Raw genomic sequence first — 25,711 nt, 5'->3', positions numbered from 1 at the left:
TGCGCCCCCTTGCCCATCCATCCTGCGCTCATCTGTCAGTTTGCCGCCAAGCGCGGATTCAGGATTTGATTCTAGAGGGGTAGGGTCTGTTAATGGCTCTTCCCTCTTCCCTCTCACAGACAAATATAACTTGCCATCACCCCCCTATAACGCGCCTTAGATGCCTAGGATTTTAATAGTAATAAAAATAACATGTATAATCATAATAATAATTTGTATACATCGGCGCTTACGACGCTTTCATATAACTTCCAAATAATTGCAAATCACAGAAACAGATAATCTGAAAAGGCATTCTTCCCGACGTTTGAGATTTGCATTTGTTATGGGTTGGTTTAACAAGTATAGTAGCAATACATTCTCACAGCATTGACAACGTCATAATTTATACATGAAGTGTACATTCACCATTATCAGTATTTCAGTGAGCACTGCGACTGTGAACACAGGTCTGCAGACTACGGCTGCGCGAGCATGCAAATGGGGAAAATTCTGTTTCTTTCGTTCGTTTCCGGCTATGTCTGGGGAAGTCTTTCCGTTATTGTTTCCTTAGTGGAGGATTTTTTTCTTCACGTCTTACCTTACTCAACTACCTGTGGTTTACCAACTCTTTTTGTCTTTTCAGATTTGTAGCTGATCCCACACATGGTCAGGCTGCACCTTTACCTTTCTGGAAAGTTATCGCCACTGAAAAGTAGCCTTTGTTAAGCATATCTCGCATTCTCTTGATTTCTTGACACTTTAGAAACTCTTAGTATCCATGCTGCTTTATTCTTCGAAAGTTAGCTGAAAAATTTGTAAATTGATATACAGAGTGGTTTTGCGCAATGGAGGCAAACTGCAGGAAACGATTCCTGATGGATTAGGGAGTAAAGAAGGCTATATGAGCGTATGGCAGGGGTACATACACTTCACGGTGCAGGTAAAAGATCTACGACAGTGTAGATTCCAGTGATTGAAAGCACACATGTGAACACATCGGGCAAGTGGGAATGTTCTGCTTGTACTACTGTTTTAGCTCCACTCTCTAGAGGACATAATGTAATGTTGACCATGACGGCGGCGCGCTCACACATCGCAACTACTGTTGCCGACTCATTCCGTATGGACGTGCGTAGTACGCCACTGAGAGACAGTAGCCCGGATACCAGAGACCAAAAGACCGACGTTGTCATTACATACGGACCGGCAAATGGCAATGGGCGGGCGGCAGCATGATTGTGCCGTGAGAATTATCCCCATCGACAGCAATCGTCGTTTGTGGGAATGGCTAACCATGAAAGGCGGGTACGCACGGTCTGTACCTCGAAGGAACAGGTATTGAGCGCTGTAGGCACAAGACAGGTGGCCCACCAGCATGAGGTAAGCAGACCACCGTGTGGAACATTCTCTACGACAGCTGCCTTTATACATATCAGGCTTTATTACCTACGGACTTCCGCGGCGACGGTTATGTCGCTGTTTCGTCACACAGGCCACCACAGAGATGGGATTCCTGTCATCCATGCTGGTCACAGATGAAGCTGCCCATCCTAGTCACAGATGAAGCTGCCTGTCAGAGGGGCGGAATCGTCAACTATCACAACACCCCGATTATAAAGTCTTGGGCTACAGAAAATTCCAATGGTTTGGTTGCAGCGAACCGTCGGCACCGGGTCACTTCAGTGAGTGGCCCGTCATATGAAACTACCCATCCTTCCACAATGCCTCAAGAGGCGAAACATATCTGCGCTTCCTGTGGGTGGCCCAGTCTCCCTGCTGGAAGATATGCCTTTAGTGGTAAGAGGGGTAACGTAGCTACTACATTATAGTAGTCCGACTCACTTTCTCATTTCCGTGCGAAGGCATCTCGACAATGCCTACTCCCCAGGCCGATGGATCGGCCCACCCATTCGCCGGACGTCAACCTATTAGATTTCTGGCGCTACAGTCTGGAACCGCGCGACCGCTACGGTCGCAGGTTCGAATCCTGCCTCGGGCATGGATGTGTGTGTTGTCTTTAGGTTAGTTAGGTTTAAGTAGTTCTAAGTTCTAGGGGACTTATGACCTCAGCAGTTGAGTCCCATAGTGCTCAGAGCCATTTGAACCATTTTTTTTTATTTTTTTATTAGATTTCTACCTGTTGGGGCACGTGGAAGAAATCGTTTATGCGGAGCCCATCCAGTACTTGCAGACACTAGAACAAAGTACTCATGCCGCCTGCAACGCCATTCGGTTGCAGATATGAGCGCCAGCGTGCTTAGAGGCTAGTGGGGACATTCAAACATCTTGTCTAACGCTGACCTCATCGCGGCTTCTCGTGCACTGCACTGTATTGTACAAGCATGAGCAGTTAATACACCGAGGTGATAAAAGTCATGGGATATCTCTTAATATCGGGTCGGACCTTCTTTTGCCCAGCGTAGGGCAGCAACTCGATGTAGCATGAACTCAACAAGTCGTTGGAAGTCCTTTCACAAATACTGATCCTTTCTGCCTCTATAGCCGTCCATAATTGCAAAAGTGTTGCTGGAGCACGATTTTGTGAACCAACTGACCTCTCGAGTATATCCCATAAACGTTCGATGGGATTCAGGTAGGGCGATCTGGGTTGCCGGATCATTCTCTTGAATTCTCCGGAATGTTCTCAAACCAGTCGCGAATAGTTGTGGCCTGGTGACATGGCGCATTGTCATCCACAAAATTTCCATCGTTTTTTGGGTACATGGAGTCCACAAATGGCTGCATATAGTCTCCAAGTAGCCGAATGTAACCATTTACAGTCAATGATCTGTTCAGTCGGACCAGAGGACCAGTCCATTCCATGTAAATACTGCCTACAGCATTATGGAGCCACTACCAGCTTGCACAGAACCTTGTTGGCAGCTTGGGTCCATGGCTTCGTGGTGTCTGCGCCACACTCGAACCGTGCCGCCAGCTCTTACCAACTGAAAATGGTCTCGGGCCCAACTGACAAGTCAGGAGCCCAGGGGAGGTGCTGCAGGCGATGTCGTGCCGTTAGCAAAGCCACTCGCGTCGGTCGTCTGCTGCCATAGTCCCTTAACGCCCAATTTCACCGCACTATCCTAACGGATACGTTACTCGTACGTCCCACTTTGATTTCTGCGGTTAATTCACGCATTGTTGCTTGTCTTTTAGCACTGATGACTCTGCGCAAACGCCGCTGATCTTGGTCGTTAAGTGGAGACCGTCGGCCACTACGTTGTTCATGGTCAGAGTTAATGCCTGAAATTTTGTATTCTAGGCACAGGGTTGAAACTGCGGATCTCAGAATACTGAAATTTCTAACGATTTCCGAAATGGAACGCCCCATGCATGTAGCTCCGACTACCATTCCGCATTCAGAGTATGTTAATTCATGTCGGAAACCTATTCACATGAATGAGCACAAATGACAGCCCCGCCGTTGCACTATGCTTTTATACTCCATGTACACGATACTACCCCTCTCTGTACATGTGCATATCGGCTATCCAATAACTTCTGCAACTCCAGATATATGTCCACATAACCTTTCTCACTCCTTACCGTTTCGTGGATCGTTTCCTACACTTTGTCTCCATTTAGCAAGATCATTCTGTAAGTGAAAATGTTAGCACTTTTAGAAGATGCTCTTTGGAGGGGGGTAGGGTTCCATAAATTTAAGGAGAGATGCAATCAATAAAACCGAGCATGAAATCTTTTTTTTACATTTGGTTATTTATGACTTTCCGGCAGCTGCAGCTTTTGTGAAATTAGTAGCATCCTCAACGAAGGAAATGGGAATAAACGTAAGTTTGTCGAACAACAGAACACGAACATGCAAGTTTCGATGACGTTTCCTCCAGTCCGTTCTACTGACAAACTGCCGGCCATTAAAACACCGGATTGCAACAGTCAAGCAGTCTTTGATCCTCTTACATATCGAACAGAAGCTTTCGTGCACCCGCGTTCTTTCTTAGAGGTAGACAGTTGTTTTGGTCGAAAATCACTGTTTTGTAATAATAATACCTTAGCCATGCACTGTCATGTCTTAAAAGAATTAGTTACTACTGCAGTACATTGAAGACATAGTTGGACATACATTCGACCAGTACAAGATTCCTACAACAAATTACGAGACACGTGTGAAACAAACCGTCAACGGTGCCATCACCTGCCAGAACCGTATGCTGCTTTCAAGAGGGGACCGCCACTTATTTGCTTTCTGGTGTTCTCACGTCGACATATGCCGCGATGCATTAGTCCGTGTAAGGCCTTTTTCTTCGCTTCTGTCTTCGACTGACCGTGTTCCTCCACAACAGATTACTTGTATGCCATGTAACGTCAGTTGGTAAAGGCTTTCGTTGCGATGTCCTTTTCTATACGACATCCAGTTGACGCCGGATACAGCTGTTTCACCTGAGTAGCAGCAATCGCTGTAAACATCCGTAAAAATCAAGTGCCAGAATGTCTACCCATACTTCCAGCCTTCATCACCTCCCGGTAATCCAGTACAATGACATCCTGTATGTTGTCCATCTTGTGTGTGACAGACACCCGGAACGTCTCTGCGTGTGGAAAAACAGTCATGTACCACGACCAACTACCGCATTCGGCGAGGAGACAGGAACTCTGTTTCTCTCGGTTCCTTCTCAATGTAAACCTTAAACTTTATCCATTTTTACTGACGTTTTTATGTCAATGTAATAAATAGTTGATTAAAATTCCAGCCCCCATTCTTAAAACAGTTTAATCATGTTTATTTATCATGAATATGAAGCACAAGCACGAAAGAACGAATGCCGATGTCGCTGAAAATGGTATGAACAAAAATGGTTCAAATGGCTCTAAGCACTATGGGACTTAACATCTGAGGTCATCAGTCCCCTAGACTTAGAACTACTTAAACCTAACTAACCTAAGGACATCACACACATCCATGGCAGAGGTAGGATACGAACCTGCGACCGTAGCAGCAGCGCGGTTCCGGACTGAAGCGCCTAGAACCGCTCGGTCACAGGGGCCGGCTCGTATGAACCCCCTCAGTAATGACTGTGAGTGTTCTTGGTGTAAAATAAAAGCTAGGCGACTGACGGTGTCTTTCCGCAGAGTAACGTTGTATGCCGAGTGCCTGATCATATATTAAGCGACCTCACGGCTGCCCCATGCGTGCAGTACGGTGAACTGGAGGACAATTGTTTCACATTATTATCCGGACAAACTAGCGGAAATCGTAATCACGTCCCGTTTCGGTGTGTTCCCGTAGCAATAGCGTCGACAACGATGCTTCAGAACGGATCCATTCGTATGCTCACACTGCAGTATGACAGCTGCTCAGTCAGTTCGAGTCTCAGCTGCACTCTACTTGCTTTCTCTAAATAACTACGAGTGGAGAAAGGTAATATTCGTTCATTTTTGGCCTGAAATTCAGCTTAACAAATTCCTTTTGCTTTCCTCTGCTCACAGCACGTTTAGGGCACAGAGATCAGATTGAACTCCACCACTGGACGAGGTCCATTACTAGACTGGAGCAACTGGTGTAATGCAGTGCAGTGAAGACAAAGGGCCCATGGAGCAGGAAGGAAATAAAAGGAAGAAACTAAAATGGAAAGGAACAGTTAGTAAGGTCGACCAGACAAGTGAAGTCGTTCGCTATATTAAAATAATCAAAGTTGATTTCCGAAGTCCTTAAGAGGCAAAGGTATGCCAATCATTTACGAATTCAGCCAGGTCACAGGTTAATAATAATGTAACTGAATCTATTGAACGATGACGCCTAGAAGTGAGTAAATCTTGCGGACGAGTCTATGATGTGGTGTAAGTGACGTACACAATGATGTGCAAAAAAGAATCAGCTCAAGGTTTCAATTTAGTCCTTAAAAGTGCTACACAGGCTAATCAAGAAATACCTTAGTCCACAGCTGTTTTTGCCACAGCATGCCCCGGAGGTAGGATTTAAAATCTTGTTTCGTGTGTGCTTCAAACGTAACATTAAAGACACTAAACTGGGCTGGCAGATACTACGCCGTTTCCACTTAAAGATACGTTTACTGACTTCTTAAGGGTCTGGAAAACTTAATTCTTACGACGAAGAAATGTAATGCACGAACTGTGGAAGTAGAAATCCTCGGAGTAGTGAAGCAACTTAAATCACTTAATAAAAGCAAGTCTTCCGGTCCATACTGTATACCAATTACGTTCCTGTCAAGAGTATGATGATACAATAGCTCCATACGTAGCAATCATACACAACCGCTCGCTCGATGAAAGATCCGTACACAAAGACTGGAAAGTTGCACAGATCACACCAATATTCAAGAAAGGTTGTAGGAGTAATCCCCTAAATCACAGGCCCATTCATTAACGTCGATATGCAGCAGGATTTTGGAACATACGAGTATATTGTGTTCGAACGTTACGAATTACCTCGAAGAGAACGGTCTTTTGGCACACAGTCAACGGGGATACAGAAAACATCGTTCTTGTGAAACACAACTAGCTCTTTACTCACACGAAGTGTTGAGTGCTACTAACAAGGGATTTCAAATTGACTGAGTATTTCTAGATTTCCAGAAGGCTTTTGACACTGTATCTCACAAGTGGCTTGTAGTCAAATTGCGTGCCTTTGGAATATCGTCTCAGTTTTGTGACTGTATTCGTGATTTCCTATCAGTTTGGTCACAGTTCGTAGCAGTTGACGGAAAGTCATCGAGTAAAACAGAAGTGATTTCTGGCATTCCCCAAGGTAGTGTATAGGCTCTCCGCTGTTCCTTATCTATATAAACGGTTTAGGAGACAATCTGAGCAGCGGTCTTAGGTTGTTTGCAGATGATGCTGTCGTTTATCGTCTAGTAAAGTCATCAGAAGCCCAAAACAAATTGCAAAACGATTTAGAAAAGATATATGTACGGTGCAAAAATTGGCAATTGATCCTAAATAACGAAAAGTGTGAGGTCTCCACATGAATACTAAAAGGAATACGTTATACTTCGGATACACGATAAATCAGTCAAATCTAAAGGCCGTTAATGCAATTAAATACCTAGGAATTACTATTACGAACAACTTAAATTGGAAATGACAATAGAAAATATTGTGGGTAAAGCAAATCAAATGCTGCGTTATATCGGCAGAACACTTAGAAAAGAATAGCAGCACGTTTTGTATTATCCCGAAATAGGGGAAGAGAGTCACGGACTTAATACAGGATTTAGGGTGGACATCATTAAAACAAATGCGTTTTCCGTTGTAGGGGAATCTTCCCACAAAATTTCAATCACTAACTTTCTCCTCCGTATGCGAAAATATTTTGTTGACGCCGACCTACATAGGGAGAAAGAATCATCATAATAAAATAATGGAAATTATGGCTCGCACGGAAAGGTATAGGTGATCGTTTTTTTCCGCACGCTGTTCTAGACTGGAATAATAGAGAATTATTGTGAAGGAGATTCGATGAATCCTCTGCCAGCCACTTAGGTGCGACTTGCAGAATAGCCACGTAGATGCAGATGTACCATAGATGTGTCTTAAAAACACAAGTCATCCTAAAGTTTTGTTATCATTGTAAAAAGCTACAAAGAATCAGTGTAGCACCTAAGCCCTAGAAATCAGAGGATATGGACGTTGTGGCCGCATATGGTCCCCTAGGAACGGAGGTGTCGGAAAAGGATCAATCGACGAAACTTTCAGCACCTGAGAAAGATGAAGCATCGAGTGTGAATTCTCTGACAAACGTATAAAAATAACAAAAAAGCACTTCGACGAGCTTTGTAGGGACGAGAGACTATGAGCTCCCGTAACTAGACTTATGACGACATTTTATTTACAGTAACAGTATTAGAGAAGGGAAGTTGCTACTCACCATATAGCAGAGGCGCTGAGTCGGAGATGGGCACAACAAAAAGATTCTCACAATTAAAGCTTTCTGTCGTTATTGCCTTTGTCAAGAATAGATATACATACACACACACACATACAAACGCGCGCGCGCGCGCAAACGTAACTCGCACCACGATTGCGGTCTCGGGCAACTGAAACCACACTGCCACACTGCGAGTTGCGTTTGCGTGAGTTGTGTGTGTGTGTGTGTGTGTGTGTGTGCGTGTGTGTGTGTGTGTGTGTGTGTGTCGGCAGAAGGAAGATAAAGCTGATCTACCTTATTTAATTATACGTCATCAGAAATAAATATATCAAATCGTATTTCATTCCGTTAACCTACTGTACACACTTTTTAATACTACTATCGTTTAAAAGACAAATCACTTTTTGACAAAAAGAGCAGATTAATGCATAAAATTCGTTCATAATGCACTATAAACTCTTATCAAAATATGTTATATCTTTTGATATTTGCATTGTAAACGTCTTGCAAGGCGCCTTCGTTTTATACTTGACTTGTTGAACATTATCTGTCCGAGCGCGGGTAGACGTGTACATGGCACAAAAATTTCATATCATAGTGAATGTTTTGTAGAATTACGATTTTGCTGTAGCTACACGATTTATAGCAATCATGTTTCTCCAACACAGACTACTTCAGACAAGCCGTGATAAATCATCGGATGACTGGTTGCAAAATCAAAGTATTCTGCATATATCTGCCGTGTCGAAGACTTCATACTCATTACACACATATGAACTGAACTCCGGCCATACAGGCCATATGCCTGTGATAATTAATGTTGTGCGACCGCAGAATAGTGTAATCGATCTGACACCTGGGTTTTGTGTGCCACGGATTGGCAGAACTCAGATGTTTGTTGGTTGCTTACCTTCTGACTGCTGTCGTGGCTCCGTGTTCATGCTGCATTTCACGGTTTTCTTAAGATTTTGCTGACAGAACGGACGCCTTCTTGTTACTCGCCAGCCGTCTCGTCTCAAACTGTTGCAATGCAACGGCGTAGGCCGCTACAGGGACCCGTGCATTGTTGAGAGCTGCGTCACATCGCGGTTTGTTGTTTACTCTTAGAGCACATGCGAAAAATAATCACCTTATAATTCCAGAAACTATCCGGCAATAACAGTACGGCGTTATTTGACTGGGGCACTTGGGGCAACGTCCTGTGATACCAGGTGACAAGGAACCATGGGACACAAATAAAATAAGGAAGAATTTGTAAAATCGATCAGTCTTTCGCTATGGTAAAATAATCAAAAAGTGTTCTGAAAATACTTAATAGGCAAATATACAAGATGGTAATTTACTTCCTTTAGACACATCCTGTGGCGAACTAGGGTAAGGCAGCAAGAGCGTGTACTCTTGGCGCTGATGCTGGCGGGAGGCCGTTCCGTGCCGGATGAAAAAGAGTGTGTAGAAAGTAGAAGGGTAAAAATTAAAGAGAAAGAAGGATGGTCAAGTAGGAGAGAATAGAACTTCACTTTGTGTTCTGCATTAGGGCAGGTCTTGTCATGGGGGAAGCGTCGTCAGAGAGGTCCACCGCATGAGCGTCTAGGGAAATGATTCCAGTGGTGGTTTCCCGTTGCCTTCCACAGATGATGATGGAATGATAATGAGCACAACACAACACCCAGTCCCTGGGCGGAGAAAATCTCCGACCCAGCCGGGAATTGATCCCGGGGCCCTTGGTCTGACAGACAGCCGCGCTGACCATTCAGCTATCGGGGTGGACAGAGAGTAGAAGAAGAAGGCAGAAGAACAGAAAGGATTGAAAGATACTAAAACGAAAAGGGAGGTACGAAGGGAACCATGATGAGATTCAGGTTGTTCTGTACGGAGCAATAGCTCCATAGAACGTGCCTTTCCGTGGTATGGACACGCATGATTCTTGTTTTCGGCTACTAGAGGAAGTCACTCCCGTTATGCCAAGCTATCCAACGTAAACAAAGTTTGCATCTGATTTTTGTTCGTTACGATTTTGTATTGATCGCAACGAAAAACGAATCGCGCGTAGTTGCAAGCAGCACGATTTTACACTATGTGCTGGGTGCCAGTTAGGCTGGTTACTCCACTGCCCAGGTCAAAGACCAGTCTGAATTAGCACTACCGAGTGAGGTGGACCAGTGGCTAGGACACTGCATTCGCCTTTGAGAGGACGACAGTTCAAACACGCGTCCGGCCGTCCAGATTTAGGTTTTCCTTGATTTCCCTAAAACGCTCCAGACAAATGTTGGGATGGTTCCTTTGAAAGGGTATGGCCGATTTCCTTCCCCTCCTTCACAGCATCCGAGCTTGCGCTCCGTCTCGAATGACCTCGATGTCGATGGGACGTTAAACCCAGTCTCCCTTCCATCCTTGAATTAGGACTCGAACATCATTTAACTGTAAATCTGCAGTCTGTAGAGACTACTCAAGAAAGCTCCGTATTTCGAAATAGTTGACATCATAAGCAGATTTTTGTTGCCACGCCAAGCGACGGTGGTAGGGTTTAAAAACTTGTTTCGATAGTATATCCAAGGTAATGCTAAAACTACTAAATCCAATGCGTTTGGTTAGTGGGTACGACGCCATCAGCACCTATAGGAACATTCATTGACTTTTTAGGGCTCTGACAAACATAATTGTTACCTGCAAGAAATGTAAAGAACTAAGTGTAGCACTATGTCTTAAAAACATAATTTATTGGATCCTACAGCTTTCTTGTTCAATATAAAGTACCATAAAGGCTCAGTACTGCACCAAAATCTTGAGCCGGCCGGTGTGGCCGTGCGGCTCTAGGCGCTTCAGTCTGGAACCGCGTGACAGCTACGGTCGTAGGTTCGAATCCTGCCTCGGGAATGGATGTGTGTGATGTCCTTAGGTTAGTTAGGTTTAAGTAGTTCTAAGTTCCAGGGGACTGATGACCACAGATATTAAGTCCCATAGTGCTCAGAGCCATTTGAACCAAAATCTTGAAATCAGCGTATGAGCGCTGAAGCTGCATACGGCCCCTTAGGAATGCAGCTGTCAGAAAGGATCATACGACACCCTGCTTGACTAAAGTTTGAACATCTCTAAAGAAGACACATCAAACGTTAATTATTTAAGAAACGGATAGAAACAACGAAGATAGATGACTGCACATTAACTAGACCGCTACGGTCGCAGGTTCGAATCCTGCCTCGGGCATGGATGTAAGTGATGTCCTTAGGTTAGTTAGGATTAATTAGTTCTAAGTTCTAGGCGACTGATGATCTCAGAAGTTAAGTCGCATAGTGCTCAGAGCCATTTGAACCATTAACTAGACGTACACTGAAACTTTATTTACACAAAGACTGACAACATTTACTCGCAATTAAACCTACGGTTTTAAGTAATGAAGTTAAAGGTACAGGCGGAGCAGTAACACCTCATTTAACATCCGTAGCATGTGAGGAGAGCTTAAAAATGAAATAATAATTACTCCTTATACACTCCTGGAAATTGAAATAAGAACACCGTGAATTCATTGTCCCAGGAAGGGGAAACTTTATTGACACATTCCTGGGGTCAGATACATCACATGATCACACTGACAGAACCACAGGCACATAGACACAGGCAACAGAGCATGCACAATGTCGGCACTAGTACAGTGTATATCCACCTTTCGCAGCAATGCAGGCTGCTATTCTCCCATGGAGACGATCGTAGAGATGCTGGATGTAGTCCTGTGGAACGGCTTGCCATGCCATTTCCACCTGGCGCCTCAGTTGGACCAGCGTTCGTGCTGGACGTGCAGACCGCGTGAGACGACGCTTCATCCAGTCCCAAACATGCTCAATGGGGGACAGATCCGGAGATCTTTCTGGCCAGGGTAGTTGACTTACACCTTCTAGAGCACGTTGGGTGGCACGGGATACATGCGGACGTGCATTGTCCTGTTGGAACAGCAAGTTCCCTTGCCGGTCTAGGAATGGTAGAACGATGGGTTCGATGACGGTTTGGATGTACCGTGCACTATTCAGTGTCCCCTCGACGATCACCAGTGGTGTACGGCCAGTGTAGGAGATCGCTCCCCACACCATGATGCCGGGTGTTGGCCCTGTGTGCCTCGGTCGTATGCAGTCCTGATTGTGGCGCTCACCTGCACGGCGCCAAACACGCATACGACCATCATTGGCACCAAGGCAGAAGCGACTCTCATCGCTGAAGACGACACGTCTCCATTCGTCCCTCCATTCACGCCTGTCGCGACACCACTGGAGGCGGGCTGCACGATGTTGGGGCGTGAGCGGAAGACGGCCTAACGGTGTGCGGGACCGTAGCCCAGCTTCATGGAGACGGTTGCGAATGGTCCTCGCCGATACCCCAGGAGCAACAGTGTCCCTAATTTGCTGGGAAGTGGCGGTGCGGTCCCCTACGGCACTGCGTAGGATCCTACGGTCTTGGCGTGCATCCGTGCGTCGCTGCGGTCCGGTCCCAGGTCGACGGGCACGTGCACCTTCCGCCGACCACTGGCGACAACATCGATGTACTGTGGAGACCTCACGCCCCACGTGTTGAGCAATTCGGCGGTACGTCCACCCGGCCTCCCGCATGCCCACTATACGCCCTCGCTCAAAGTCCGTCAACTGCACATACGGTTCACGTCCACGCTGTCGCGGCATGCTACCAGTGTTAAAGACTGCGATGCAGCTCCGTATGCCACGGCAAACTGGCTGACACTGACGGCGGCGGTGCACAAATGCTGCGCAGCTAGCGCCATTCGACGGCCAACACCGCGATTCCTGGTGTGTCCGCTGTGTCGTGCGTGTGATCATTGCTTGTACAGCCCTCTCGCAGTGTCCGGAGCAAGTATGGTGGGTCTGACACACCGGTGTCAATGTGTTCTTTTTTCCATTTCCAGGAGTGTATTTCCCTTCTGTTTCATCTCAGCTGATTATGATCAGAACTTCATTTAAAGAAAAAATAAAGAAACTGTCCGGTGCGCAAGACTATGAGAGCTGATATCGAATTAGTTTGACGTACAAACAACATTCCTGGTATATTTAACATAACTCACAACTACTTCAAAAGCTCAGCTTTCCATAGCTAAACAAAAAATATTTTAAAATCTTACTTTCTACCCTGACACCGGAACGATTACATTGTCTGGGAATAATATAAGCAGGAGAAGGTCGGTACGTATGGTCAAAGGATTGTTTGACTGACTTGCAAGCGTTACAGAAATATTGACATATACTGACAGGCAGATCTCGAAGTAAGTCGCCACACATCTGGAAAAAACGCGCTTGGAAAATTCCTAGACCCAACTATCAGCGCATAAATTACAAATAATCTTCAGCCACCTATGTATCCATTATACACCGACCGCAGAGATCCCGGTTTCAGTCCCTGATAGAAGTGGGGACTTCTCCTCGCTCCAGTCGCTCTAGGACGGCCCCGTATCTACCTCAATTTGCTGTCAAAATTAGTACCGGGGGCCCGAAATGCCACCCCCAGTCCTCACCGTACTCACCGTAGAGTCGCGGCGAATAGATAGGGTGCATTCTACCTGCAGTCAGGCTTGTGCCACATCGGGGCCAACGAGGTAATATAAGGGCCCTGCGGCGTACGTCACAGAATATGATACAACAAGCCTCACGAGATGCAGTGACCGTCTCCAGTGTGGAGCGAGTTACTGTTTCTGACCAGAATACTGTAAGTAGGCTGTTTAGGTTTTTATGTTGGTAACGCCACGTAGCGCTCTGTATGAAAATGACTGCTGTGTGCAGTCTGTGGCTGGTTGGACTCATTGTTGGAATATTCGCTTGTGTAGTGTTGGGCAGTTGGATGTGAACAGCGCGTAGCGTTGGGCAGTTGGAGGTGAGCCGCCAGCTGTGGTGGATGTGGAGAGAGAGATGGCAGAGTTTTGAGAGGTTGCTATAAGTGGACGACCTGGACGTGTGTGCGCCAGAAAAAGGAAATTACATTGTTTGTTCTCTATCAAAATCTTTCATTTGCTAACTATGCCTATCAGTAGTTAGTGCCTTCAGTAGTTAGAATCTTTTATTTAGCTGGCAGTATTGGGCTCGCTGTATTGCGGTAGTTCGATTAACGAAGATTTTTGTGAGGTAGGTGATTCATGAAAGGTATAGGTTATTGTTAGTCAGGGCCATTCTTTTGTAGGGATTATTGAAAGTCAGATTGCGTTGCGCTAAAAAATATTGTATGTCAGTGTAGTGATGCTCAGAATAAGTAAAGAGAGAAATGTCTGAGTACGTTCAGTTTTACTCAGGTGTCTCTGTATCAAATAACGTAAAAGTTTACCAGCACAGTCAATTATAATTTTTCTAAGGGGACGTTTCATAATACCTCGTAACTGCAGCTTAAATACTCTTACGCTCTCGACAACATATGACGTGGTTAAGGGCTTCCATTGACATACTGATTTCCTGCCTGGCTCAGGACATAGCCGAGAGTTCGAAAAATATGTCGGACAAGGCAGCTAATCTGACGTCACAAGTTCCTTGCAGGGCTCGTATTTCCCGTGTACCCCGCCCCACAGAGACCTACGTATCTATCCTACAGCGATTGTGCAGACAAAAGAAGGTAATTACAGCTCGCAGATCTGTGCTTGGAGGAGGTACAGTCCTTCACGTATGGTTCAATGAAAAGTATCCTTGGGCATGTACTTTACAGTAACTTGCAGAGTAAAGTTGAAGATGCAGGCTAGATATATCAGTAGAAAATAGAGAGAACAAAATACTGATTTTTCCAAATTAATAGACCATTTTGCACATACTAGACCAAGGAACAGTTCACTTAAGTAAGGTTAGAATTTAGGTCGTTGTTGTTGTGGCCTTCGGTCCGAAGATTGGTTTGGTGCATCTCTCCACGCCACGCTGTGCAAGCCTCATCATCTCCGTACAACTACTGCAACCTACACGCGTTTGAACCTACTTACTCCACTCATCTTGTGGTCTCTCCCTACAATTTCTATCCCACGCATTCCCGCCAGTACTAAATGTCCTTGGTGTCTCAGAATGTGCCCTATAAACCGATCCCTTTTACACAAGTTGTGCCCCAAACTTCTTTTCTTCGCAGATTATTCCGTTCTGTACTTCCTCATTGCTTATGCGATTTACGTATGTAATATTCAGTGTCCTTCTGTAGCGCCACATTTCAAAAGCTACGCTCCAGACAAACACTTTCAGAAAAGACTTCCTAACACTTGACTTTATATTAATGTTAACAAATTCCTCTCATTCAAATATGCTTTTCTTGCTGTCGCCAGTATACATTATATATCGTCTCTACGTCGACCATCATCAGCAACCTTGCTACCCAAATACCAAAACTCAGCTGCCACTTTAGGGTTTCATTTCTTGGTCTAATTCCCTCAGCCCTGCTTGTTACACGTCGACTGCATTACACTATTTTGTTTTTCTTTTAAGCGTATACATTTCATAAGCAGTCAACATTTTCCCTACATATTTCTGCTTATGTACTATTTTGTCTTGCAATGCTATGTTAGACTTTATTTCACTTTTTGTTAGATTATTCTGTGTTGTAATTATTTAATTAATCTTCAGTGTTTTATTCTCGGTGTAAGAGGATTATCCTAGTAGATGAACACAGATTGTCCTTAAAAATGTTTCGTTTTGCATTTAATAAAAAATTTTCTTGGGTAGTGCGCAGTTTTCGTTATGTGCAACGATATGGTGAAGGATAGTTTTTTAACATCTTGATAAATCAAAAAAAAAACATTGCCTCACAAAAAAGTAAAGCATCCAGAAGACATGGTCGGACATCACTGTATACACCATCGACGTATATATAAATGATGAGAGTAGTAGTTCTCTACAATAGGTGGAAGGGCCACCAGAACGAATTAGTGTTGTTCGTGTTTTGTGTTGTTACTAGGCTTGGTAGTGTATATAAAGGACGTGAATAACGCCATACGTTGAATGATCATTGTGGAGGACACGGAGATAACAACATTCTCGCGTGTGACAGCACCTGACAGAGCCTGAAAGAGGCCTCAGAGTCGGTCTCCGTTTGGTTGGCTGGTCGAATCGCGCAATATACAGAATATACAGATTTTTGAGGCATTCGAAGCATTCGGATGTGACAGCTGCCCAAGGTCGAACTGCATGGAAACGTGAGGGCAGGCATATTCGTCGTCTAGGTGGACTATGTAACACCTCCGTTTATTTATCCCGACCTGACCTGATCGAATAGCAGCCCAATAATTATTATTAATGTGACCGTGTACCTAATGGGGCTGGCAATCGGAATTGACTGCTACGGAAGTTGTTACTTTCCAGTTCGTCCTTCTCAATACTGCAATAATGAAATGTCTGGTAACAAGAAAAACACCAACACAGTTTCACTAATTACGAACCTGTATTCGTCTCAAAAACACAAAAGGAGGAGACAGCCACTGCCTTCGTCATACATATATATATACGGCTAATCTCAGCACAGGTTTCTTCATTTTCCATTATCATCACACGCTAATCCATCACTGCATCCAACACTGCAATCCAACACTGCAATCCAAGGTTATGACGGCGCGGTAGACGCGAAACCAAAATATAAGCACTAGAAATGTCACTGACCACTTCCGTAATGATACTTCTTCACTTTCCCGGTATTATTTCTAGTACAAAGGGGTCTAACCACGGCGATGGCGACTCCCTTCTCCGTTAAAGCCTTGCATTACAACAACTGGCTTCCACACACCTCTACCCGCAACATGGCACTGGCTCAACTCCACACTCGCTCTCGCAACACGACACAATCGATTGTTCGCCCTATCGCCCTTTGCCGAGTGCAAATTTATAGTAAGGGCCTACGGACGCCTTACAACGACATCTGACCACCAGAAGGGAGCATTGCCATATTGTGCACCAGGTACATCGTAACCCCTTCACGTCTGCGTCTGCCAACTAGAAACAAGTAATGGACTCCCTGGAATATTCTGCGTCATCCCGCACCACTGGTCGTAGCCTAGCAACAGCGGGACTGGGGGACTTCCATCCCATGCATAGGCCGCCATTAACACCACAACACAAACCGCTGCGGCTCGTGTGGTGGCATGAGCGGGAAGCATGGACCGCTGATGAAAAGCATTGCATTGTGTTCAGTAAAGAGTCACGGTTCTCCACTACCCAGGACGGCCATCGTGGCAAGTATTCCGGCTATCTGGGGAGAGGTCCCATTCTTCGAACGTTTTGGAAAGCTACAATGGTTTTATTTCTGATGTCATGGTGTGGGGTGCCATTAGGTACCACCGAAGATCCCGGCTGGTACTGACCGAGAGAACTTTGACAGCACAACGGTACATCATGGACATCCTACGTCTTTGTACAAAGGGACTGTGGTGCCATTTTTCAACAACACAATGCTCGTCCACACGTGGCACGTGTCTCTATGAACTGTCTGACAAGATCCCCATATCTGTCTCCTGATAGAATATGTGCGGGACCACCTCAGGTATCAACTTCGTCCCAGTGGCAGTATCCAGGATATTAAAGACCAATTACAGAAGTTGTATGGCGGCTTTCCTCAGGAGAGGGTACAATGGCTTTACGACACCATTCCCAGCTGAATCAGTGCATGCATCCAGGCCAGAGCAGGAACAGCATCATACTGATTAAGTAGGTTCTCACTGCAAATTTCTTTGTAAGTTTGACTACTTACTCCTCTGAATTCATTAAGATTCATTTAGTTTCCTCCTTCTCCTCTGGGTGCTTCAGTTTTTTCATCAGGCAGTGTATTTTGCTTTACTAAAGCACAGTATTTCAAATAAAACCGTATTTTTTAATTCTTACAAATTTTATTTCTTATTCAAGTTAGAGGAGAGCGTTCAGGATGATGGTGTAGAATAGTATAGGTGTAACCGGGAAGAGGAGGGGGTCTGGCTGTGACAGACGATGTGTGGTGTGTGGTCGACGTTTTGTTGACTCGAGAATGGGGTGTGGGGGCAGTGGGCAGGTGAATAGGTGAGAGAGAGGTTTTTTTTTGTTTTTGTGTTTTTTTAGAGGTGGAGCCCTCCACCCCCACACCGGCATGATGGCCAACTCAAAAGGTCTACTGCCATCTCTGCATAAGGGTTAGTTTTCACTAAAGTGAGTTGTCGCAGGATGTGGGTACTGGGATGTTTGCGTACATCTAGTTAAGGTTAACCATTAATACACGCTCATTTGGAGATAGATTGAGTCGAAGTCGAACGGAGGGTATAGGTTTGAAGGGCAGAGGGTAAAAAGTGCCAAGGCAAGAGCCAAGGGAAAAAAAAAACCTCTGCGATAGTTAGGTCGGGTGGTAAGAGCAATAGCGGATGTCTTGCTGCCTGCGATAGGTCGTGCAAGGGTAGGCTTTGTTAGTAGTGGGTATCATGCATGTCGATACCTTTGACATTGTGCGGTCCTGTTGCTCGGCGGCTGCCGCTGGGTGCCGGTGATGAACTCTCGATCAGCGTCAGCAACCTGCAACAGCTAGGTTTATCATCGTTTTTGTGTCCGATAGGTCATATGTCGGATTCACAATGAAGGGTGATGTTGGCGATTTGTTTGTGCGTCAGTGGGCGAGGTCGTCGGTTTCCCTGCTGTGGCCTGTAGTTCGGCACTAATCGCAGCTGGTAATTTACAGTCACCGTTGCTGATATGCAGGGCCTTGCCGACGTTTGTCGCTTCTTGGTGTATGTTCGCTTGCCATAGATGGCTATGCCCTAGCTAGTAAACCGAGCGAGGTGGCGCAGTGGTTAGCACACTGGACTCGCATTCGGGAGGACGACGGTTCAATCCCGTCTCCGGCCATCCTGATTTAGGTTTTCCGTGATTTCCCTAAATCGTTTCAGGCAAATGCCGGGATGGTTCCTTTGAAAGGGCACGGCCGATTTCCTTCCCAATCCTTCCCTAACCCGAGCTTGCGCTCCGTCTCTAATGACCTCGTTGTCGACGGGACGTTAAACACTAACCACCACCACCACCCTAGCTAGTAGTGTCATTGGCCGCTTGTGCTTCCACCTATGTTTGTGGGAGAGAGGGCCTCACTTTACGTATAAGTACTTGCTCCTGGTGCCCGTGACTGTAGTTACACCTCTGTACTGAACGCTCAAACCATGTAAAACGTCGCCTAGAGTAGCACGCCTTGTTACATGCCGACGGCAGTCGACGTCTGCGTCGAAACCCACGCGAGGCGATGCATCCCATTTGGCAGTGGTGCGACGCTCGAGCATGAGATTGAGTTGTGCCGCTGTGGTTAAGCAGTCATGGATCAGGGTGGCTCCTTAACACTTCAGACGTCGGAGTCCCTTTTACGACGTGTCGTCGCCTTCGTCAGGGCGTTATGCGACTGTACACACCACTCTGTACGTCTCTCTGACTCCGTAGCTCGCGAACACATATCAAACTTTGATACACCTCATGATGACATCCACCGAACTCAGCATTTGGCTCGAATGAAGCAATAATGCTGGTTTCTCGATGACAGTACTCATCATCCTTCACGTACACATTATCAGCCAGATTGAAGTTAATGTTGACTAACGCGAACGGAATAGTTCTCAGAAGACCGTGAGCGATGATGTTTTCATTGGCTTCAGCAGTCTGATCGACAAATCCTAACTCATTGCCAACACTATCTTTTACGTCTTTGTACAACCTGACATCACTCGTCATAGTCTATTTCGGTAGCAAATTTCGACGTTATTTTTTTAATGTGAGGTTGACCTCAGTTACAGTACAATCTATCAAAACAACTTCTAATATTTCTAGATTAATCTGCCGTGTACTGGGACCATACTCGTAACCACCTGCATGAAGTATCCACGCTGTATGTAATTTATGTGAAACTGAGAAGTAAATGCTCGACAACGATCGGGCCTTACACAAATAATACTCTTCCATCACATTTGACTCAAATAAAGAAAGAGTTGTACGGCGTTGTTGTCTAGAAGACACAGAGGGCTAGGTTCGGCCGCGTGACAGGGAAAATGTTTCTTCCTCCACGCACAACGCCTCCATTCCCTCCGGTGTGTGAGAGTTGTGTCGTAAGTTTATCTGTTGACTGTTGTTGACTTTAATGGATGTGTGTACAGTGCGTTGAAATGATGATGATGAGAAAAGGGAGAGTTTGAAATCTGGTGCCGGCACATATCCCCTCTTGAACAGCACCGATGGGACCGCCGGGCTTAACGTCGTTATCCGAGAGGCGTTAACACCATGCATTCACTCCACGATAAACTGTGAAGTTAATTAGTTCGTTATTTAATTTCACGTTCCAGGGATCATTTGTGTAATCGATATTAATTATGTAGAACGAGTCATTTGACATTCTTATGATAGATCTATACATAGTACAAAAGTGTATGTGTAGTATGTATGTATCTATGTTCTACATCTAACCCTAAACCACTGGACCGATTTCAACCAAACTTGGTACACATCTCTCTTACTCTTTGAAAGAATCACTGTGGGTGAAGAACAGCCTACCTCCCAGAGAGGTGGTCCGCAGCACGGGTCTAGTGGCTAGCGTTGCTGCCTCTGGATCACGGAGTCCCAGGTTCGATTCCCGGCCGGGTTGGGGATTTTCTTTGCCCGGGGACTGGGTGTTTGTGTTGTCCTCCTCATTTCATCATCATCATCATTATCATTCGTGAAATTGGCTAGATTGGACTGTGTAAAAATTGGACTGTGTAAAAAAATGGGACTTTGTTCGGACGCTAATGAGCGTGCAATTGAGCACCCTACAAAGCAAACGTCATCCCAGAGGGATGGCACTGAGAAAGAAGCATAACTCCCGATGCACAGATATGCAGACTACTTTCATCCAGTATTTGAGAATAAGAGCACTTACTGACTTGCAACAAACCTTACACATATTTTAAACGTTTCCGAGACTTTTTCTCTCGGACGCCCCCCACAAAATGATAAAAGACAAAAAAGTTTATCGTTAACTTCATTTTCGCTGTTAATGCAGTAAAACTGCCGCATCAGGCATGACCTTTTAATTTATTACTTCTTTACTAATAACTGTGTGTGCAACACAGTTTGCAGACAATATTCTAATATACCTCTGAATGTACTTGCAAAAATATATAATTGTACGACACACAATTCAGGAGATATAACGTCATAAACACTGAGATGCGTGAAACACTGCCGCATCATGCATGACCTTTCAATTTTTCACTTCTTTACTATTAACTCTATTCGCATCACATTTCATAGACAGTATCCAGTATATCTACAAAATTATATCCTTGTCGGACACATAGTTCAGGAGCCGTCATTAAGCACTGAGCTGCGTGAAAGCGAGATCGCAGGGCAAAATTCGTTATAAATACAGGTGAAATATGTGTGAAATATGTTAAATATACGTGAAATATATGTGCGTACGTGGGAAAAGCCACGGATAACACGCTCCTCCAAAAACCCCGGATCGATTTCAACCAAACTCGGTACATATATTACTTACTATCTGGAAAGAAATACAGTGAGTGTAAGAACCAGCAACTTCATATTGGGGCAGATGGGCAGAACGGGAACAAATGGACACAGAAAGGTAAGAGAAAGCGATAGAAGGAGAAAGGTGGAAGGCGGAGATGGGCAGCGAGAGGAGGAAGGAAGAGAGCAGGGGAAAGAAGAGATGGACTAATATAGTGAAATAAAAACATACACGGACAACGCCGAGCACTCAGCTAGTTTCTATATAAATATGGCCCCATGCTGACCATTTACAAGCTCTTTATATATATATATATGTATGTAAATTAGTAATTCCTACCCACCATTTTTTACATATTACATAAATATAAATTCTTCTGTTGAATAGAAGGAGCTGTCAAGGATAAACTTTCTCAGGTTGTTTCCAGATTTAAGTTTGCCCTCTGTCAGACATTTTATATCATTGACCACATGATTAAGAATTTGCGTGGCAGCGTTGTTGATCCCTATATGGGCTTCTTTTGAACTGTAGTGAGTTATTTACCACAAACGTCATGAGGGGATACATGTACCATAAAGCAGTAGTCGAAATGCCTAACTCCTTAAACATAAGTCTGCAAGATGACTAGGGGTAATCACCAAACGTTATTCGTACAGCATGTTTTTAAGGAATGAAAAGTTTTTTTCTTGAAAATGAATTACCTCAGAAAACATTACTGAATGAAAATACGCCAAATGTGTTGACTTACTGATTTATCTCTCTCGAAGAATTGCAATGATTCAAATACAAACGTGGCTTAACTGAGTTGTTTTAGGAGTTCAATACAGTGTTTTTTTTTCACTTTAAATTGTCATTTATAAGGACACGAAAAATTTGTTAAGTTACCACTCTAAGGGCGACGATGACCTTGCTGTTTAGCGCCCTCCGCCATAAATCATCATCATCGTCGTTATTATTTCCCTGCCATGTGTTTCATTTCTCATTGGTGTTGCACCTCTAGATGTGCAGAACTAAGTGTACTGTCCTTTTGGAATTTAAAGCCATACCATTTGCAGAAAACTAATCAACGATACAGGACGGTTATATTTAAACTTTCGCTACTTGAGTCAGTCCAGACGGAAAACTGTTTGCCTATTGGTACCCAACTTGATAGGAGTGATGGTCAGAATGCCCTGCAGGGTTTGCGTTGTTAGCAGTGTTAGAGTCATGACTTGTCATCAGGCGGCGGTAATGGTGCGGCGACGCAGGGCTGAAACACAAGCAGTGTGCATTATTGCACTGTATTTGCGGACAATGGATGCAGGTCTGGACAGAAAAGGCCTCAGTCGTAAACCTGTTTTGTCAAATTAACAGCAGTAGTGCTGCTGTTCTTCGCGAATTCCAACGCATGAAAGGAATACGGAGAGGTCTTCTTTCTGCACCGGGTTGAACAACCCGGAAGGTCGAATTAACTGGCGATTTTGGAACTGCTCCTGGGAGAGGCCGACGGCCAATTGCGCCACAGATTGCAGAAGTTATTGTTTCCATGGCTGAGAATGCTGGACGCAAAGTGCGCTCTTCAAGCAGTGCACGAACTGTGTCACGACAGCTGAACATTCCATGGTCCACCGTTGTTTCGGGCAGCAGTAGAACCATCTGTATTGCGGATCTAGGCTGTCTCGGATGCAGATGGTCGTCACACTGAGCAACGTTTGTAACCTGGAACGTAAACATGGTATGCAATTAACAAATGTTACCCTCTCCCGTCAAAATTAATTTTTTTCGTTATTTCTCTTGCGCATGTTCTTACTAATGCTTCCACGATCATTGTCATTCGTTTTTCATGCGGAGGGGGGGAGGCACTCAAGTAGCGAAAGTTTAGTTACAACGACCCTGTACTTTAAAGAACATTATTCACCATGTCTCCCGTTATTGTATGTATGTTTCGATTGATTACAGTTCTAGTGTCATCTGCAAAAAGAACTAATTCCATTTCTTGTATTACCAGGGTCATTCAATAATCAAAGAGACAAATTGGTCTGGGGAATAAAACTGTTAGTATGGCAAGTTTGGTACTTTTATGGCTTTAAGTTGGCATCACTGGGATGAGCTCTGATCTGCTGATGTATCAACATTGTTTTGTTTATAGCCGCTTGAAATATCCACATTAGTTGAACGACGTTGTGTTATTCGTTTTTTGCTTGCTGAAGGCAAGAAACCAGTGAATATATACTGCAGAATGTCTAACGTTTATGGTGAATGTTGCATGAATCGTGCAAATTTTTAGAAGTGGGTAGAGCAGGTCAAAAATGGTCGCGACTCAGTGACTGACGAACACCGTCCTGGCAGACCAGCTGCAGTTTCAACTCCCTCACTTGAGAGTCGAATTGATGACATTATTCGTGCCGACCGCCATGTGACTGTGGAAATTATAGTTGATAAGGTTCAAGTGGAGGGTAAAAATCGTAGAGGGAGACCAAGAGATGAATACACTAAGCAGATTCAGAAGGATGTAGGTTGCAGTAGGTACTGGGAGATGAAGAAGCTTGCACAGGATAGAGTAGCATGGAGAGCTGCATCAAACCAGTCTCAGGACTGAAGACCACAACAACAACAACAAGGTTCAAGTTAGTACTGGTACAGTTCATAACAAGCTGAAGTACCACAAAACATGTGCAAGATGGGTCCCGAAGGAGTTGACGTGGCTACATAAGGAAACAAGGTTGAGAATGTGCACAGAGCTAAAGGAACGTTACAAAAGAAAAGGTGAGCACTTCCTCAACAAAATTTTAACCTGTGATGAAACTTGGGTTCACTATTATGAGCCAGAATCAAAAAGACAAACTATGGAGAGGAAGCACACCAACTCACCTGTCAAGAAAAAATTCAAAATCCAAGCATCAGCAGGAATAGTCCTGTTGACGGTGTTTTGGGATGCTGACGGTCCAGTTTCTTGTGGTTATCTCGAAGAGTAGCGTACAATGAACAGCCAATACTACTCGGATTTGCTTTTAAACAAGGTGAAGCCAGCCATGAGGGAGAGACGTCGTGGATATCAGAGGAGAGGTGTGATTCTCCACACAAACAACGCACACCCTCATATTGCTCAAGCAACCCGTAAAACCATCGACAACATGAGCTGGGAAGTACTGCCTCATCCCCCTTACATTCCTGATTTAGCACCTAGTGATTTCCATTTGTCTGATGCACTGCATGAGGCTTTACGTGGGAAGAGGTTCCAGGACAACGAGGACGTGAAAAAGTTTGTGGGAAATTGGTTCAAACATCAAGATAAAGAGTTCTTTGCAGCCGGAATAAAAAAGCTTGTAACTCGTTGGAACAAGTGCATAAATGATCGCCGGCCGGAGTGGCCGTGCGGTTCTAGGCGCTGCGGTCTGGAACCGAGCGACCGCTACGGTGGCAGGTTCGAATCCTGCCTCGGGCATGGATGTGTGTGATGTCCTTAGGTTAGCTAGGTTTAATTAGTTCTAAGTTCTATGCGACTGATGACCTCAGAAGTTAAGTCGCATAGTGCTCAGAGCCATTTCAACTATTTTGCATAAATGATCAAGGGGATTATGTTGTAAAGTAGAAAAAGTATTGTTTTGTAAAAATAAACGCTTTTTTCTTCAGACTAATTTGTCTCTCTAATTATTGAATGACCCTCGTAGATGGAAGGACTTTTATATACATGAGAAACAACAGAGAACTGAAGTTTGAGTAATTTGGGTTTTAACCCAGTACATTGGTGCAAAAGTCTGATGATTCGTAACTTTACAACTTTACACAATCACATCTCGTCCCCTTGCCGGCCAAATACTAGCTTTGAAAATTTCTTCCACCAGCAACATTCGAGAGGGCGTGCGCTAGTGACATCAGCTACGGAAGTGTGTCACGTGACTCTATGTACTGTGTACATCAGAAGTATGTTTTAACGTTATTTATACTAAGACTGACCCCAGTTACCTTATGAACTCATCACACAACTTTTTAGATTAATGGTTAAAGATCTGTATGAATCATCCACTTTTAATGTAATCTATGTGAAGCTGAGACGGAAATGTTCGTTACCAGTCATGTTTTAGGTAAATAACGCTCTTTCAACAGATATGACTGATTGCTGTCATTATAATACAACTTGTGAAACTTAATCACACAGTTTTTTTATGCAAGAATGGCGCTAAGGTTTCCTTTCACTGTTTACAGCAGGCCAATTGATGCAAAGGGAGCGCTAGCGTCGCTTTCTGAGCTGGCTGTTCCTGAAGAAGTGAGATTCTGGGAGATGAAACAGTTGATGAACGAATGTGAGACGTTGCCGCCACCGCCACAAGCAGCGTTAAACGGATCTCTGAAAGCTCTATCGCTGTCACCGGAGTCCGAGGCGACAGGGCGAAGCATCTCCAAGGCTACTCACACACTCCTCAGCGGCGTCGTACCAGGTAACGAACAGCGACGATGGGATTAGAGAGTGTAGGT

General features: G+C 44.7%; 1 protein-coding gene across 1 annotated transcript in view; it reads left to right on the top strand.

The window, feature by feature from the left end:
• Window positions 1-25,711, top strand: part of LOC126235737 (acidic phospholipase A2 PA4-like) — a 201,564-nt gene that overhangs the window by 145,938 nt on the left and 29,915 nt on the right. The window contains exon 3 of the mRNA XM_049944521.1: window positions 25,442-25,674. Within this exon, the coding sequence (XP_049800478.1) occupies window positions 25,518-25,674 (157 nt within the window). The 5' untranslated portion in view covers window positions 25,442-25,517. The remainder of the gene's footprint in view (window positions 1-25,441; window positions 25,675-25,711) is intronic.

The sequence above is a fragment of the Schistocerca nitens genome, chromosome 1 (genome assembly GCF_023898315.1).
Source record: "Schistocerca nitens isolate TAMUIC-IGC-003100 chromosome 1, iqSchNite1.1, whole genome shotgun sequence".
NCBI classification, from domain to species: Eukaryota; Metazoa; Arthropoda; class Insecta; order Orthoptera; family Acrididae; genus Schistocerca; species Schistocerca nitens.
The sequence above is the reverse complement of the archived record's forward strand: the minus strand, read 5'-3'. Positions and strand labels throughout refer to the sequence as shown.